Source organism: Sander vitreus, chromosome 20, assembly GCF_031162955.1.
Source record: "Sander vitreus isolate 19-12246 chromosome 20, sanVit1, whole genome shotgun sequence".
In the NCBI taxonomy this organism is placed as follows: Eukaryota; Metazoa; Chordata; class Actinopteri; order Perciformes; family Percidae; genus Sander; species Sander vitreus.
The window spans coordinates 28,797,354-28,815,947 of record NC_135874.1 but is presented as its reverse complement, the minus strand read 5'-3'; the positions used below and the strand labels follow the sequence as shown (position 1 = coordinate 28,815,947).

The 18,594-nt window shown below is 44.8% G+C and overlaps 1 protein-coding gene across 3 annotated transcripts in view; it reads right to left on the bottom strand.

Annotated features, from left to right (window-relative positions):
• The window catches only part of heatr4 (HEAT repeat containing 4), a 19,295-nt gene extending 1,059 nt beyond the window's left edge, over window positions 1–18,236 (bottom strand). Inside the window, exons 1-12 of one of the 3 annotated variants that reach the window (XM_078278080.1) lie at window positions 18,056–18,236; window positions 17,824–17,918; window positions 14,285–14,779; window positions 12,547–12,636; window positions 10,603–10,787; window positions 9,082–9,186; window positions 7,778–7,896; window positions 6,995–7,178; window positions 6,215–6,284; window positions 3,261–3,450; window positions 2,228–2,306; window positions 1,340–1,503 (exon numbers count right to left, since the gene is read on the bottom strand). In XM_078278080.1, the coding sequence (XP_078134206.1) occupies window positions 1,342–1,503; window positions 2,228–2,306; window positions 3,261–3,450; window positions 6,215–6,284; window positions 6,995–7,178; window positions 7,778–7,896; window positions 9,082–9,186; window positions 10,603–10,787; window positions 12,547–12,636; window positions 14,285–14,779; window positions 17,824–17,918; window positions 18,056–18,138 (1,857 nt within the window). In that variant the 5' untranslated portion in view covers window positions 18,139–18,236 and the 3' untranslated portion in view covers window positions 1,340–1,341. Of the gene's footprint in view, window positions 1–1,339; window positions 1,504–2,227; window positions 2,307–3,260; window positions 3,451–6,214; window positions 6,285–6,994; window positions 7,179–7,777; window positions 7,897–9,081; window positions 9,187–10,602; window positions 10,788–12,546; window positions 12,637–14,284; window positions 14,805–17,765; window positions 17,919–18,055 lie in introns of those variants that run through there. The other 2 variants (XM_078278081.1, XM_078278082.1) reach the window with 2 other exon arrangements.
• Between the last annotated feature and the right edge of the window lie 358 nt (window positions 18,237–18,594).

Below are 18,594 nucleotides of genomic sequence, written 5' to 3'. Positions count from 1 at the left end.
CATGACGTCCTCAAATGTCTTGTTTTGTCCACAACTCAAAGATCTTCAGTTTACTGTCCCAGAGAGAAGAAACTAGAACATATTCACATTTAACAAGCTGCAGAGTTCATACACCTTTTAACCAATACTTTATGTACGTGTATTATATTACGTATGAACCCTGAAGCTGACATCACACATGTTGACCTGTTTTATCATGAAAAATGATTTAGTGACAGGCTGTATTTAGTTTAATGCCGATTACACACCAACCAGACGGCCGACCGTCGGCAGAAAAGGCAGTCGGACTGATCAGTAGGACTGGTCTTTACACCAATTGCAGCCGTTGAGGCGGGCTTTACACCAATCACAACCATTGAGGCGGGCTCTACACCAATCACAGCCGTTGAGGCGGGCTCTACACCAATCACAACCATTGAGGCGGGCTTTACACCAATCACAACCATTGAGGCGGGCTCTACACCAATCACAACCGTTGAGGCGGGCTTTACACCAATCACAACCGTTGAGGCAGGCTCTACACCAATCACAACCGTTGAGGCGGGCTTTACACCAATCGCAACTGTTGAGGCGGGCTTTACGCGACGACGATAGCTCAGCGACGGCGAGCAGCTTTTTGTTTACATTCAACATGACGGCTACCGAAGAGCAGCGTCACCCAGATCGTTGCTCTGATTGGTTGAAGGACTATCCAATGGCGCCCAGAGGCATTTGAGCGGCGTCCGTTGGTGACGCCCCTTTGGAAATGAACCGTCAATGAACCTTTCCCAAACAGCTGAAATGCTGCGTTATTGACTTTAGACCAGGTTTTTGTTGGTCAATGGTGCCATCACTTCCCACTGCCTCAAGATAGCAATACTCCCAGAATGAACCTGAACACACCTCCCTGTAAGACCAGCACGCCCAGAATGCACCTGAACACACCTCCCTGTAAGACCAGCACGCCCAGAATGCACCTGAACACACCTCCCTGTAAGACCAGCACGCCCAGAATGCACCTGAACACACCTCCCTGTAAGACCAGCACGCCCAGAATGCACCTGAACACACCTGAATATTTTGCTATAAAAAGTCAGATTAATATTTTGATATAAAAAGTCAGAACATTTTAGTAGATCACTAGATGTGAGCTACCCAGGCGCCCAAAAGTCGGAATATTTTGATATTCCTGATTTAAAAAGTACACAAATAGACAAATTGTAGTAAAATAATTGTTTTCTTTCCCCTCGTCTCAAGAAGACATGTCATGGAAGATAACGAGAGCTAACTGTCTAAACTGAAACAGATGTGTTGTTTTAAGTGACCAGAGAGAACAGAGCTAGCGTGGAGGAAACTGAACCTTTATTTATCCCGATCAGCTGTTTCGTGGTAACCCATCTTGTATTGCTGACTCAGCAGCCGCGCCAACGTGCCACGGCCGAGACGCCGCGTTCCTCTGGCCTGCAGCTTCTCCAGCAGCAGCAGCTTCTCCGTGATCACTCTCCGCTCACACAGACGCTTTACCTGCAGCCACAACAACCAACAACATTCAGACTGAGTCACAAACACCTAACGAAAAATACACAAACCTCAAAAAAGTGACAAAAATGTTGAAAAAAAGCAACAGAAAAACTCACAAAATGACAAAAACCTTAAAAAAAAGGGAAATAAAGTTGAGAAAAGCAACAAACAATTACAAATGCTTGAAAAAACATTCTTAATGAGCCACAAATACCTCAAAGAAATATACGGAAATGTTGAAAAAGCGACAGAAACCTCAAAGATTTACAGAAACATCGGGAAAAAGGGAAATTAATCTAAATATGGAACAAAAACCTCAAAAGATTTGACAAAAATGTCAAAAAATTACAGAAATATTAACCAAACAAAGAACTTCATAAAAGTGACAAAACCCTCGAAAGAAGTGACAGAAATGTTGAAAAAAGCATCAGAAAAACAAAAAAAAAGGCGAAATAGTTAAAAAAAAGCAACAAATAATTACAAATACTTAAAAAAAAAAAACATTCTTAATGAGCCACAAAAATCTTTAAAAAATGTAAAAAAAAAATGTAAAAAATAAATAAATAAAAAAAAAGCAACGAAAAAAAATCTAAAAAAAATTACAGAAATATTGACCAAACAACAAAGAACTTCATAAAAGTAACAAAACCCTCGAAAAAAGTGACAGAAATGTTGAAAAGCAGCAGCAGAACCCGTGGACCAGAGGCAGCGTTTAATGCGTCTGTACCTGCAGGCTGACTGGGTGCGTTGAGCAGAGATCCTCCCGCCGGCCGTCGTCACACAGACGCAGCATTTCCTTCATCGTCCTGAACACAGCATATCAATATATTAATATGATCTCATTATCTGGTTATACAACAGGGCTGGCCCGCCGTATTATAGGCAGGATACGGAAACGCTCAGGGCGCCGGCCGGCGGTCTGAATGACGAAGTTAAAGACAATGAGAAAAAAAAAATAATACAAAAACGTCGGAAAAACGTCCAAAATGTAAAAACAAACGCGACAAACTTTAAAAAATTGTTGTCAATCCCCAAGTATTTAACATATATGTTTGGTTATATATTGGTTATATATATATATTTGATATATTTTGTATATATATATATATATATATATATATATATATGTGTGTTTGGTTATATATATGTTTGGTTATATATATATGTTTAGTTATATATGTTTGGTATATATATGTATATATATATATATGTGTGTTTGGTTATATATGTTTGGTTATATATGTGTGTTTGGTTATATATGTGTGTTTGGTTTTATATGTGTGTTTGGTTATATATGTTTGGTTATATATGTGTGTTTGGTTATATATGTGTGTTTGGTTATATATGTTTGTTTATTATATGTGTGTTTGGTTATATATGTTTGTTATATATGTGTGTTTGGTTATATATGTGTGTTTGGTTATATGTTTGTTTTTATGTGTGTTTGGTTATATATGTGTGTTTGGTTATATATGTTTGGTAATATATATGTGTGTTTGGTTATATATGTGTTTGGTTATATATGTGTGTTTGGTTATATATGTTTGGTTATATATGTGTGTTTGGTTATATATGTGTGTTTGGTTATATATGTTTGGTTATATATATATATGTGTGTTTGGTTATATATGTTTGGTTATATATGTGTGTGTTTGGTTATATATGTGTGTTTGGTTATATATGTGTGTTTGGTTATATATGTGTGTTTGGTTATATATGTGTTTGGTTATATATGTGTTTGGTTATATATGTGTGTTTACCTGCGGACCAGCCCGTCAGACTCTACGTTGATGCGCCGCAGCAGGAAGTCCCGCAGCTGGGCGGAGGGCACGCCGGCGCCGAGCAGCAGGCGGCAGGCAGCCAGACGCAGCTCAGCCTCCTCCTCAGTCTCCACACAGCGCAGCAGCATCTCCTGCACGTCCAGGGAGGACAAACCCAACACATCCACTGCTGCAACCACAACAACAACAACAGGCTTATCAGCTGAGATTCTATTAGCACAACACACTAGGGCTGGGCGTGGCTGATTGTCATAGCGGCGCCGCAGTAAACTGCCGTGACCTAACGCGACACACACACACACACACACACACACACACAGAACGTGGAAGGTGTGTTGTTGTTGCCAGAAGACACATTTAGTTTCAAATGAAGCTGGAGGCAGCAGTTAATAAACACAGCTGGCTGAACTATTTAGGTTTGTTCAGGACGCCCCCGTCTGTCGCTTTCACGTCACCTTTTGGTATCGCCTCAGCTCGCTGGGAACCTCGACTGAGGTGGTACTAAATAAAGTACCTGTTAGCAGGTACCAGGGACTGTTTTTCGTAATGGAAAACCAAAAAAGGTGAGTAGAGTCGAGGTGAGTCGAGCAGGTACCACGTGATGGAAAAGCACACACACACACACACACACAGAGACACAGACACACACACACTTGTCTCTTAGTCCTTAAATCTGCTGAAGTCATAGTCACAGTTAAACCTCCTACAGGCTTCAGAGTGTGTGTGTGTGTGTGTGTGTGTGTGTGTGTGTCCCACAGGGAAATCTTAAAACTTTTCCAAAACATAACGTATTCCCCCAGTGTGTGTTTTTGTTCCCAGAGCATATTTGCTTTTCCACATCATTTAACACAATACACACACACACACACACACACACACACACCAGTGGTGTATTAGTGACGAGACGCAATACGTCTCCATAACAGCAGGCGGCGCTAATCTGTATTGTCGTGGGTCTGGTTTCTCCGGGAATTCAAAGCCAGACCATCATGGCGTCTCGTTCAGAACACGATCTCATATTGTCCTAAAATAGTTCACCGTAACGTGTTTCTGGAAACATGTGAAGAGAGAAACAGGCCGTGCAGCTGCTGAATCTGTCTTCATTTCACATCAACAAAAGGTCAGACGGACGATTATCAGGTTGGTGTGTCAGCGCCTTAAGAAACCTAACCGATAAGACTGACTGGCGTGCGCCTTGGTTTCCAACGGTCTCCGTTTGTGTCCGTCCAGACTACAAAGCTGCCCCGCAGTTTTCAAACCAAAACGAGGGCAGCAGTGTTTCCAAATGTCTGTTTTAGGGGCTCGGAAACACCGGAGTAGTTTGCAAGGATATTGGTTTGCTGATTGTAACCTTTCTCAGGCTGCATTTACACTGCTACGTTTTGGTTTAAAGGAATATCTTCTGTTATGTCCCCCTTCTCATTCCCCCTGCTCTGGTGTCCCCCCCCTCTCGTTCCCCCTGCTCTGGCGTTCCCCCCCTCTCGTTCCCCCTGCTCTGGCGTTCCCCCCCTCTCGTTCCCCCTGCTCTGGTGTCCCCCCCCTCTCGTTCCCCCTGCTCTGGCGTTCCCCCCTCTCGTTCCCCCTGCTCTGGCGTTTCCCCCCCTCTCGTTCCCCCCTGCTCTGGTGTTCCCCCCTCTCGTTCCCCCCTGCTCTGGCGTTTCCCCCCCTCTCGTTCCCCCCTGCTCTGGCGTTTCCCCCCTCTCGTTCCCCCCTGCTCTGGTGTTTCCCCCCTCTCATTCCCCCTGCTCTGGTGTTTCCCCCCTCTCGTTCCCCCTGCTCTGGTGTTTCCCCCCTCTCGTTCCCCCTGCTCTGGTGTTTCCCCCTCTCGTTCCCCCTGCTCTGGTGTTTCCCCCCTCTCATTCCCTCCCTGCTCTGGTGTTTCCCCCTCTCATTCCCCCCTGCTCTGGCGTTTCCCCCCTCTCATTCCCCCCTGCTCTGGCGTTTCCCCCTCTCATTCCCCCCTGCTCTGGTGTTTCCCCCCTCTCGTTCCCCCCTGCTCTGGCGTTTCCCCCCTCTCGTTCCCCCCTGCTCTGGTGTTTCCCCCCTCTCGTTCCCCCCTGCTCTGGTGTTTCCCCCTCTCATTCCCCCCTGCTCTGGTGTTTCCCCCTCTCATTCCCCCTGCTCTGGTGTTTCCCCCCTCTCATTCCCCCTGCTCTGGTGTTTCCTCCCTCTCATTCCCCCTGCTCTGGCGTTTCCCCCCCTCTCGTTCCCCCCTGCTCTGGTGTTTCCCCCCTCTCATTCCCCCCTGCTCTGGCGTTTCCCCCTCTCGTTCCCCCTGCTCTGGTGTTTCCCCCTCTCATTCCCCCCTGCTCTGGTGTTTCCCCCTCTCATTCCCCCCTGCTCTGGTGTTTCCCCCCCTCTCATTCCCCCCTGCTCTGGTGTTTCCCCCTCTCGTTCCCCCTGCTCTGGTGTTTCCCCCTCTCATTCCCCTCCCTGCTCTGGTGTTTCCCCCCTCTCGTTCCCCCCTGCTCTGGTGTTTCCCTCCTCTCATTCCCCCCTGCTCTGGTGTTTCCCCCCTCTCATTCCCCCTGCTCTGGTGTTTCCCCCTCTCATTCCCCCCTGCTCTGGTGTTTCCCCCTCATTCCCCCTGCTCTGGTGTTTCCCTCTCTCCTCTCATTCCCCCTGCTCTGGCGTTTCCCCCCTCTCATTCCCCCTGCTCTGGTGTTTCCCCCCCTCTCATTCCCCCCTGCTCTGGCGTTTCCCCCCTCTCATTCCCCCTGCTCTGGTGTTTCCTCCTCTCGTTCCCCCTGCTCTGGTGTTTCCTCCTCTCGTTCCCCCTGCTCTGGTGTTTCCCCCTCTCATTCCTCCTGCTCTGGTGTTTCCCCCTCTCGTTCCCTCATTCTCATTTGAAGCCTTTAAGAAACTGTGAAATAAAGAAGACTATATGTTTTGTAACTTCTTTGCATTTGTGTTGTATTTGACAGAATATTCACCTCTGATGGCCGACAGTCGAACATCTCGAGCTGTGTCGTTCTCCACCACCTGCAGCAGACGCCTCACTACCTGTCAGCCAGAAAACACCTTCATTCTCACAACAAACTACAGTACAGCTGCAAGATGGGCGGTGAAGGCGCAGTGGATATGACACATGCCTTTGGTGTGGGAGACCTGGGTTCGATTCCCACAGCGATACATCAACCAATGTGTCCTTGAGCAAGACACTTAACCCCTATATATATATATATATATATATATATATATATATATATATATATATATATATATATATATAGACATTGTAAGCCTCAGCTATATTACATGTAAAAGATGAATCCATTTGTTGTCATCTGCTTCAAGACACTAGTCCTTGCATAAAACGGCTCCATGCAGGACATGGTCAAACCCTATACCCCAACCCCAATAATGTAATGTTAGATTAATCGCCAACTATTTTGACAATCATATATATCATTAATGAAAAAAACAGGTAAACTTGTGTGATGTCAGCTTGTTAAATGTGAATCTGTTCTAGTGTCTTCTCTCCTCTGAGACAGGAAACTGAAGATCTTTGAGTTGTGGACAAAACAAGACATTTAATGACTTCATCTTGGGCGTTTTGGGAAACTCTGATCCACATTTTAGAGACCCAACAACTAATCCATTCATCCTGAACATAATCCACACATTAATACACCGTGAAAACTAATCAGTAGCTGCAGCCCTTCTCTACGGACCTTATACGTAACCCAATAAATATCCTGCTCCTCTCTTACCGTGTCGTCCTTCAGCAGCAGAGAAGCAGCCGTCAGACAGGCTTGTTTCCGGACGGCAGTGAACTCATCACCGAGGCAGCTGACGAGCGGCTCCAGCAGCATCGCTGTCGTTAACTTCAGATGGCCGATTAGATCCAGAGCCTCCATCCGGCCCTGGAGACCCTGCCCCTCCTCAAACTTTAACCTAGGTAGGTAGGTAGGTGGGTAGATAGGTAGGGAGGTAGGGAGGTAAGGAGGTTGGGAGGTAGGGAGGTAGATAGGTATGTATGTAGGTAGGTAAGGAGGTAGGTAGGTAGGTAAGGAGGTGGGTAGGTAGATAGGTATGTATGTAGGTAGGTAAGGAGGTAGGGAGGCAGATAGGTAGGTAAGGAGGTAGGGAGGTAGGTAAGGAGGTAGGTAAGGAGGTAGGGAGGTAGATAGGTAGGTAGGGAGGTAGACAGGGAGGTAGGTAGGTAGATGGATAGACAGACAGACAGACAGACAGGAAGATGGGTAGACAGATAGATAGATAGATAGGAAGGTGGGTAGATGGATAGACAGACAGACAGACAAACAGACAGATACATATGAAGGTAGGAAGGTGGGTAGATATGTAGATAGATAAATGACTGTTACAGCAGCACGTTACAGAGACATACACACATACAGAAATATACTAGAAATACTAAATAAGATAATATATTAGATGAAATAAGATTGTGTGTAAAATAAAACTAATCACAGCAGAAGCTGCCTCCTTTACAGTAGTTAGCATGTAGTGCTAACTGTAGTTTCCTGCAGCACCTGAGCTCAGTGTGGACTTGGTGCGTCTTCCCCAGCTTCATGAGCGTCTCGGCAGCAGCGAGGCGGACTGTGTCGCTGTGGTCGTTACACATCAGGTCGCTCAGCTTCTGCACCACATCCTGAAACACAACCGTGACACTGAGTCAAACGCTAACTTTGGGTTTTTTTATAACCTGGACCCTATTTTCCCATGTTTATGTGACGATGGGAACAACAATCTCTGAAACTGGTCCAGTATTAAACAAGAACCAAGCTGTAATGTTACCCTACAGGACTAATGTTCAGCAGCAGTTAGTAACAAGCTGTAATGTTACCCTACAGGACTAATGTTCAGCAGCAGTTAGTAACAAGCTGTAATGTTACCCTACAGGACTAATGTTCAGCAGCAGTTAGAGTCACTAAAAGGTCTGTTGTTGCTGCTGACCGACTCAGATTATTATTCTAAGTGTCTGACAACATTATGAAAGGATCCCTACAGAGATAGACCTTTTAGTTAAAGAGTAAGATCCTTTTAGTTTAACATGAAACAGCCCCGAAATCACCATCACCAAACCCACCAGACTCCATGTAAATAATCAGGACTTTAACCATTGTAAAACACACTTCATTCAAAGTGGACAGAAACTAAATAAAACTATCAAAAGCTGTCTTGGTTCATCTTTCCACTGTTCCAACAATCACCACTCTGGTTTGGTTGAAATAAACCCTTAATTCACCCATTTACATGTGGAAATATGCTGGCTCTATACACGCTAAAAGTCCTGATTATTTACATGGAGTCTGGTGGAGATATGCTGGCTCTATACACGCTAAAAGTCCTGATTATTTACATGGAGTCTGGTGGAGATATGCTGGCTCTATACACGCTAAAAGTCCTGATTATTTACATGGAGTCTGGTAGGTTTGGTGATGGTGATTTCGGGGCTGTTTCATGTTAAACTAAAAGGATCTTACTCTTTAACTAAAAGGTCTCTCTCTGTAGGGATCCATCCCATAATGTTGTCAGACACTTAGAATAATAATCTGAGTCTGTCAGCAGCAACAACAGACCTTTTAGTGACTCTAACTGCTGCTGAACATTAGTCCTGTAGGGTAACATTACAGCTTGTTACTAACTGCTGCTGAACATTAGTCCTGTAGGGTAACATTGCGGCCCGGTTCACTGCCTGGTTACAGCGTTCTCGCTCAATACTGGACCCATTTAAAAGATTTTTGTTCACATTAGTCACTCAAAAATAGGATCCAGGTTGAAAAACACAGAAGTTACCCTTTGACTGGAGCCAGGGACAGCCTGGTGTCTTTACCTTGTTAAGGGGTCCTTTGAGGCTGCGGAGTGTGCTACAGGATATCACTCTGTCCCTCCAATCAGAGCTGTTGAGCCGCTCAGCCAGCAGCGAGCGCACAAGAGTCTGCAGGAGGAAACCAGGATGGAGACGGGTTATAGAGGCGTCACATTCAAGGAGGTAAGCCTCTGTCCACAACGCGTAGCTCCTATGGCACCATTTTGATGCTACCAAGCCATCACCTCCCGTTAGCATCCCGTTAGCATCCCATTGACTGCCATTCATTCTGACGTCACTTTGACAGAGAATACCTTTACATCTGAAGAGTTTAAAGACTCTATTTGTCCGTTGTTTATTTCTAAAGAAACACGACAATGTATAAAAGGCTCCATTACCTTGTAGCTCACGTTATGGCTCCGTAGCAGACGTTTTTATAACAATAGGCTAACGATTGGGTCATAACCACGAGACTTCCTGTCTCATAGTAGAGGAGTTACCGTATAGTACAGGAGAAGCTCTCAGGCAGTTTGGACTTCCATCAGCTGTTTAAGTGTAATGACTAATGTTAACTATCATTTTAGTGATCAATAATGAGCCTGTGTCTATGTTATCTCCTTACATATACCTACGCTCTCCGTCTCTGCTAGATTGGGAATGATTGAGATTTCTCTTGGCACAGCTACCAGAAGACTTCCAACTTTCAGACAGGTTGCTCACGTCACATCTACGTCTTCAAGCTCAGTTGGAGGCTGCTCAGTAACGCTCAGCCATCAGCGGGAAAGAGACGTCACTGGTCTCCGTCCAGAGACACGGGGTCTGATGGTCCATTATATATACTGTCTATGGTCACATTAGAGCAGTGTTTTTATCAAATGGGGGTACGTGTCCCCCTAGTTGTACTCTGGAGGACTGCAGGGGGTACGTGTCCCCCTAGGGGTACTCTGGAGGACTGCAGGGGGTACGTGTCCCCCTAAGGGTACTCTGGAGGACTGCAGGGGGTACGTGTCCCCCTAAGGGTACTCTGGAGGACTGCAGGGGGTACGTGTTCCCCTAGGGGTACTCTGGAGGACTGCAGGTGGTTTTCTACTGTCTTTTTCCAAGTTTTTGTCTCCTTTCTTCATCAGCATCTAAATGTTTTCCAGGTCTAAGGCTGTAGTTTAGTAAATCTATCTCTGACATCTCTGTATTCTTCCTCTTTATAGAGACTTATTTTTTCTACCAAAAAGTATTCACGCTGGTCAGGGGGTACATGGCTTAAAGAACACTGTTCAATGGGGGGGAAACATTAGTGAAAGAAGCTTGAGAACCAGTGATAGACAGAGAGAGAGAGGGGGACAGACAGACAAGATGGACGAATGGACAGACAGACAGGCAGACAGACACAGACAAACAGACAGACAGAGAGAGAGACAGACAGAGAGCGAGAGAGAGGGACAGACAGACAAGATGGACGAATGGACAGACAGACACAGACAGACAGAGAGGCAGACAGACAGAGAGGCAGACAGACAGAGAGGCAGACAGACAGACAGAGGCTCTGACCGTCTGGCTGCTGATGAAGCTCAGCAGTGGAACAACCAGCTGGCTGTCGTCGGGTTGTTCCTCGCTGTCGGGCTGCTCGTCCTGGCAGAGGAAGAGTTGAGCTACGAGTCTCCGGATAACGCTGTGACTGTAGTCTCCGTCCAGAGCTGAACTCTGCACTGCCAACCAGCTGTCAGGATCTACACCTGCTCAATGTGAAACACACAGGGACAGCAGGCGAACAAGCTCTGGTTATAACGCAGCCAAAATGCAACCTAGGGTCTTTCTGTGAATGTACCCGAGTCAAACTTTCGTTTAAAAACATATTCTTCTTTTAAGATTTACCGTATACACAGGACTTTCACCCAGGAGAGCGGGGTTCACGTCCCGCTTGTCACAGTCGCTTTTTTCTTTCCTCCCGCGTGTCACAGAACCGTACGCCCACCAACGACCCTTTCCTTAACATAACTGCGTCAAAAGGGACGGCAATAGTCGCGACCAAGCGCGTTTACTTATAGAGCTAAAGGGACGTCAATAGTCCCGACCAAGCATGTTTACTTATAGCGCTAAAGGGACGTCAATAGTCCCGACCAAGCACGTTTACTTATAGCGCTAAAGGGACGTCAATAGTCCCGACCAAGCACGTTTACTTATAGCTCTAAAGGACGGCAATAGTCCCGACCAAGCACGCTTTACTTATAGCGCTAAAGGGACGGCAATAGTCCCGACTCACGCCACTTATAGAGCTAAGGGGATGTCAATAGTCCCGACTCAAGCACGTTACTTATAGCTCTAAAGGGACGTCAATAGTCCCCGACCAAGCACGCTTTACTTATAGCTCTAAAGGGGACGTCAATAGTCCCGACCAAGCACGTTTACTTATAGCGCTAAAGGGACGTCAATAGTCCCGACCAAGCACGTTTACTTATAGCTCTAAAGGGACGGCAATAGTCCCGACCAAGCGCGTTTACTTATAGCGCTAAAGGGACGTCAATAGTCCCGACCAAGCACGTTTACTTGTAGCGCTAAAGGGACGTCAATAGTCCCGACCAAGCGTGTTTACTTAAAGCGCTAAAGGGACGTCAATAGTCCCGACCAAGCACGTTTACTTATAGCGCTAAAGGGACGTCAATAGTCCCGACCAAGCACGTTTACTTATAGCGCTAAAGGGACGTCAATAGTCCCGACCAAGCACGTTTACTTATAGCTCTAAAGGGACGTCAATAGTCCCGACCAAGCACGTTTACTTATAGCTCTAAAGGGACGTCAATAGTCCCGACCAAGCACGTTTACTTGTAGCGCTAAAGGGACGACAATAGTCCCGACCAAGCACGTTTACTTATAGCTCTAAAGGGACGTCAATAGTCCCGACCAAGCACGTTTACTTGTAGCGCTAAAGGGACGTCAATAGTCCCGACCAAGCACGTTTACTTATAGCTCTAAAGGGACGTCAATAGTCCCGACCAAGCACGTTTACTTATAGCGCTAAAGGGACGTCAATAGTCCCGACCAAGCGCGTTTACTTGTAGCTCTAAAGGGACGTCAATAGTCCCGACCAAGCGCGTTTACTTATAGCGCTAAAGGGACGTCAATAGTCCCCGACCAAGCTGCTTTACTTATAGCGCTAAAGGGACGCCAATAGTCCCGACTCGCTGTTACTTATAGCGCTAAAGGGACGTCAATAGTCCCACCAAGCGCTACTTTATAGCGCTAAAGGGACGTCAATAGTCCCGACCAAGCGTGCTACTTATAGCTCTAAAGGGACGTCAATAGTCCCGACCAAGCACGTTTACTTATAGCGCTAAAGGGACGTCAATAGTCCCGACCAAGCGCGTTTACTTGTAGCGCTAAAGGAGACTTTTAGCGCCAGTAAGAACGACAAAGGCACCTGACCAAGCGTCCATATTTTACCAGATGAGTGTGAGAACGTGTTGCTGTCACACAGAACTTTGTGCAGTTTTCTACCTGACTGTGGAGACGTTGGTCTGCTGCAGATGGGGAGGACTTCAGTCTGGACGGGGTCTACAGGATCAGCCCGGTCTGTCTTCAGGCTCTCTGTGGAAACCGTTGTTGTGGTTAAACAGCAGCTAAAAGTTAACATCCTTTTTATTTAAAGTGCTCATATTATGCTCATTTCCAGGTTCATAATTGTATTTTGAGATTGTACCAGAATAGGTGAAAAAACACCATATTTTAATTGTACTGCACGTTGCAGCAGCTCCTCTTTTCACCCTGTGTTCAGGTCTCTGTTTCAGCTACAGAGTGAGACCTCTCACTGCTGGAACATCTTTGTTGGCAGTCGCACAGGCTCAGTAGCTAGGTAAGGACTACACGCTCAGTAGCTAGATAAGGACTACATGCTCAGTAGCTAGGTAAGGACTACATGCTCAGTAGCTAGGTAAGGACTACACGCTCAGTAGCTAGGTAAGGACTACACGCTCAGTAGCTAGGTAAGGACTACACGCTCAGTAGCTAGGTGAGGACTACGTGCTCAGTAGCTAGGTGAGGACTACACGCTCAGTAGCTAGGTAAGGACTACACGCTCAGTAGCTAGGTAAGGACTACACGCTCAGTAGCTAGGTAAGGACTACACGCTCAGTAGCTAGGTGAGGACTACATGCTCAGTAGCTAGGTAAGGACTACATGCTCAGTAGCTAGGTAAGGACTACATGCTCAGTAGCTAGGTGAGGACTACATGAGCTAGCTAGCTGTTTCTCCAACTTCAGTAGTACAAGGCAGGATTAGCTGGGGGACTTCTTCTAAACGAGGGAACACTTCCACCTTTGTGTGAATACCTGCAGAACAGGGACATGGAAGTAGTTCTTTTGGAGATTATGGTGAACTAGTGTGTGTTGTAGCAGTGTTTTGCCATTGAGAACGAGCTAGCATGCTAACGGTTAGCCCCCTAGCCCCCTCGTCTCAGCTAGTGACGTAGAAAGCCGTGCAGATGTTGACCAGCTGACCCAGAGACTGAAGACAGGACACATTCAGAAACCGTATCTCACTCAGAACAGCATGGAGGGTTATCAACGCACCAGAGACACTAAATAACTCCCCAAATCCCAGAAAAAGAGATTTTTATCATAATATGGGCTCTTTAAAAGGTCCAGTGTGTGTGAGTTTCTCCCGTCTAGCGTTGAGATCATATATCATCAACTCTCTCGCTCCACGCAGTTCAAAGTACGTATTACAGCTCCGGTAGCCTTCACGCATCAAAAAGAAGACTCCTGTTCCTGACATTTGGGTTCTGAATACGTGTTGGTCCTCCATGTTTCCTTCTTCAAACCTGCCGGGGCCGGGAAGCTACGATACCCGTTAGCAGCATTAGCAACACACACACACACACACACACACACACACACACACACACACACACACACACACACACACACACACACACACACACACACACACACACACACACACACACACACACACAGGGAGCAGTATGTCCTGTATGTCTCTTACCAGCTAACATATTTCTAGATGCAGCATGAATATGGAGCGTCTCCCCCAGTTCATGCAAACGTAAATGTTAAATGTCAAGCCGATAGGAATCCTCTGAATTGCTGGTGGAGGTAAACATTCATGAAAAAGGACACGTTTGAGAACGAGCAACACAGATATTGATAATGAACATCTAAACACGTTACACACTGGGACTTTAATAAACTTATAGAAAGACCACTGCTGCCTAACTTACTGTTGTCCGGGCCAGTCCCCCTCTGTGGGGCTCTGGAGGACCACCTCTGCATGTCTTTGTGGTACTTTGATGACTTTTGCAAGATCATCTGGTCCTGTTGGACTGGTCTGGGTAAGCCTGAAGCCCTCTTTGGACAGTGTCCAGCTGTCTGCCTGGTTCTGTTGCAGGACTGTGCCATCTGCAGCTGAACTGGTGTCTGTTCCTCAGATTTCTGTAGACCCCTGCATCGCTCTGGAGGCCTCTGGGCCGGTCTACAACATTTCCCCTCCTGTGTCTTCCCCTTGGCGGACGGTTTCAGGGCTCCGCTGAGCCTGAATAAGTGCTGGAAGTCGGACTGGTTGAAAGAGACACTGCCCGTGTCCGGGGAGAAACTGAGGCAGGCTGCAGCTTCAGTCAGAGACTGCTGGTAGAGGCGCTGAGATCGCTGCATGCTGATGGAGTCTGAACCGGAGACTTCAGAGCCACAGCCTGAATCCATTTCACCATCTGCAGGATCTAGATCAGAGGGGTCAAACTAGGCCTGGGCCATATGGAGAAAATCAAATATCACCATATTTTTTTGACCAAATACCTCGATATCGATACAGCAACAATATTATAGGGTTGACTATTGATGCTTTCACAAAACATCTACACAATGAGATCTGTGATACATAATCATCAGTAATGTGGATATAATGACTAAGTGGGTAAAGGTAAATAATAGAACAGCTACAACAGTCTGGTGAGCTCAGACAATGACATCACTTTACTGTAATACAGCCTTTACAACCAGGAGAACACACTAATGTCTTATTATGATATCACGATATCCAGAATCTAAGACGATAGCTAGTCTCATATCACGATATAATATCCATATATTGCCCAGCTCTACGTCAAACTCAATTTCCCAGAGGGCCACACTGGAAAATGAGAATCACATCAAGAGCCAGACATGTAGAGCTTACTGACATGCTTTTATTTAATCCAAAAAGTCAAATATCTATGACCAGGGATCATACGCATTTTAACCAATACTTTTCATGACTTTTCGGCAAATGTCCATGACTGTATTTCTGAAAATGTCAGTCGACATTACACAATAAGAATATAAATCTGTGTTAAAGGTTCCCCTCAGAGGTTCAACAATCAAATGAATGATGTATGTGGTTCATAGTGGGAGACGTAATATCGTAACGCGACTATAACGGTGAGGTTAGGATGACGTGAAATACAGTTATTAATCACGTATTATTATGCTGTGTTAAAGAAACAATTCCAGGACTGTATGACTGTATGATCTGTATTATTCCAGGTCTCGTATAGTCTTCTCACGTACAGTTTGGTCGACATACAGTCCTAAAAAAGTCAGCAAAAAAGTTCCTCAGCTATCATAGAAAAACAGCGTCCAAGTGGTCGAAAAAAGCAACAAAAACGGCGAAAGAAAGTGACACATACGTCGGAAAAAAAGTATTAGGTAAAAGGTAAACTAAACTGATATGCGGCCTTGAGTTTTGACACTTGATCTAGTGATTCTGCACTTCAGATGTTCGCTGATGAACAGGGAGAATCAGAGGCTTAACAAATATTATATATATATATATATACATTCAGACACTGTCCTGTGACTCAAACACTGTCCTGTGACTCCCAAACACTGTCCTGTGACTGTCCTGTGACTCAAACACTGTCCTGTGACTCAAACACTGTCCTGTGACTCAAACACTGTCCTGTGACTGTCCTGTGACTCCCAAACACTGTCCTGTGACTCCCAAACACTGTCCTGTGACTCCCAAACACTGTCCTGTGACTCAAACACTGTCCTGTGACTCAAACACTGTCCTGTGACTCCCAAACACTGTCCTGTGACTTCCAAACACTGTCCTGTGACTCAAACACTGTCCTGTGACTCAAACACTGTCCTGTTAGTAGTGTCCTGAGGAGTGTCCTGTGACTCCCAAACACTGTCCTGTGACTGTCCTGTGACTCCCAAACACTGTCCTGTGACTCCCAAACACTGTCCTGTGACTCAAACACTGTCCTGTGACCCAAACACTGTCCTGTGACTCAAACACTGTCCTGTGACTCAAACACTGTCCTGTGACTGTCCTGTGACTCCCAAACACTGTCCTGTGACTCCCAAACACTGTCCTGTGACCCAAACACTGTCCTGTGACTCCCAAACACTGTCCTGTGACTTAAACACTGTCCTGTGACTCCCAAACACTGTCCTGTGACTCCCAAAAACTGTCCTGTTAGTAGTGTCCTGAGGAGTGTCCTGTGACTCCCATGACTGTCTCGGGACAGGACAGTGTCTGACTGTCCCGGGACAGTCATGGGAGTCACAGGACACTCCTCAGGACACTACTAACAGGACAGTTTTTGCTGCCACTGCTGCTGGTGTCTGCCTCGAAGTTCAATATCTAAGGAGTAAATTGTATTAGCATTAGTGAGCCAATCAGCATGCAGCGTGCTTCTACCAAGACCTAATGATGTCTGTGATTGGCTGTCTAACGTTACATGTGGTAGAGACATGCTGGAAAAACTCTACATTACACAGAGACAGCTCACGTAGTAGGAGCTTAAAAATAAAGAAAAAGATTTGGGCCTTAATGTGCAATGTTGTCCTTTTATTTTATCGAAAAAGCTATTTAGGCTACTACTACTTGGAGTAAAGCTGAATGTTTCAAACATATATCTATTAACGTTACTTTAAGCCATTACTTTAAGCTACGTTAACAGTTTCTCCATTACTTTAGCTAGTTATTTCTACCATTTATTATTTATTTTAGCTAAACTTCTGTGCTGCTTATAGTTTTGACTCTTACGTAACTGAACATATAGTGTTCTGTTGTTACAGCTAACCATGTTAATATGGAATATGTATTAATATATCAGCAGTAGCTAGTAGTCCTGGTTGGGAATAACTGATAATATATCGGATCAGAAACAGGTTTCTATCCAAGCACGGTTACTTACACATATAAGGGATTTGTCTTGGTGTTTTTGGTGTGTAACAATAAACAATGAGAGGAAAGAAAAAGTTACAATCGCATTAAAATAGGTTTAAAATCTGCCGTTTAAGATGTGAAGATACCCCGAATACTGTGAGATAACGCGTTTGTTTCACCCACCAAACCTTGTTCTGAAAAAGTAGATTTTAACGTGTCTCTCTTTCACCGACCTCCGCTGTGTATGACGTTAGTATATAGCTAGGTTGTACGGATAAAAGTTACAATTAAATTAAAATAAGAGATTATGGGTGTATTTGTTGTGTGCCGAATATACCAGTCAAACTTCCTGATTACAAAAAACCCTAATTCATTTTTGGTGAGGGGAGAATTGTTTGTGAAAAAGTGAAACAAATATACATTTTCACATTTTGTTGATGGCATATGGTTTGGATCCCCCCCCTCCGCATACAATCCTACAATATATCCTAACTGCTAACTAACCGTACCTGCCTGGCTCCCTGAAAAGTTAAAAACAAATGTCTTACCTCTCCAAAGAAAGCTGCCTCGTTTCCACAAGTTCAGCAAAGTAAACTAGCTATTTACCTTGTGAATCTGAAGCGGTTTGATCCGACGCCATTTTCGAGAGCTTCTTTGTAAACAAACATTCAACACGTTCCCGCCACTTTCCGTCTCTGTTCCTACAGTGTCACAAAAGTCAGTATTAAATAAAAAAGTATTAACATATTATAAGGTCAGTAACCAGGAACACTGGGCGATTAAACTGGGACAAAATAAACACCAGTAACCAAGATACTAATACGCTGTTTAATGTTACCTTGCGTGGGGTTGCACCCGGCTCTGTGGCTGCTGTTGTCGCCATAGAAACAGTGGTTGAGGGTTAGGTTGCGGCTCACTCATATAAACTGTTTAATGTTTGTATTTGCTGACTTTTTGGACAATTTAGGAATTTATTTTTGCCAATGTGATAAATAAAAAAAATAAAAATAATCATGTAAGTCATTATAATGAGAACCTTTCCAACAATAATGACAAACTTTTTCAAAATATTGACTTATTTTTCTTAAAAAAGACAACAATTCAGAGTGAATAACTGGCAGCAATTGACAAGTAATTTACTGGGGGATATAATACTATAATATAATATTAGTAATAATATTTTGCTTTATTTTCATTTACAGTAACAATAATTAAACTGTAAAATAGTAATTAAGTACTTTTTTTGAATATTTTTGGACAGTTATTTCTCGTTTTTTTGTTGTTTTTTTTGATAATTTTGTTTTGACATTGTTGTCGCCTTCTTCAAGGTTTTTTTGGGACAATTTTTATACATTTTTTTGAGTTTTTTTCCGATGT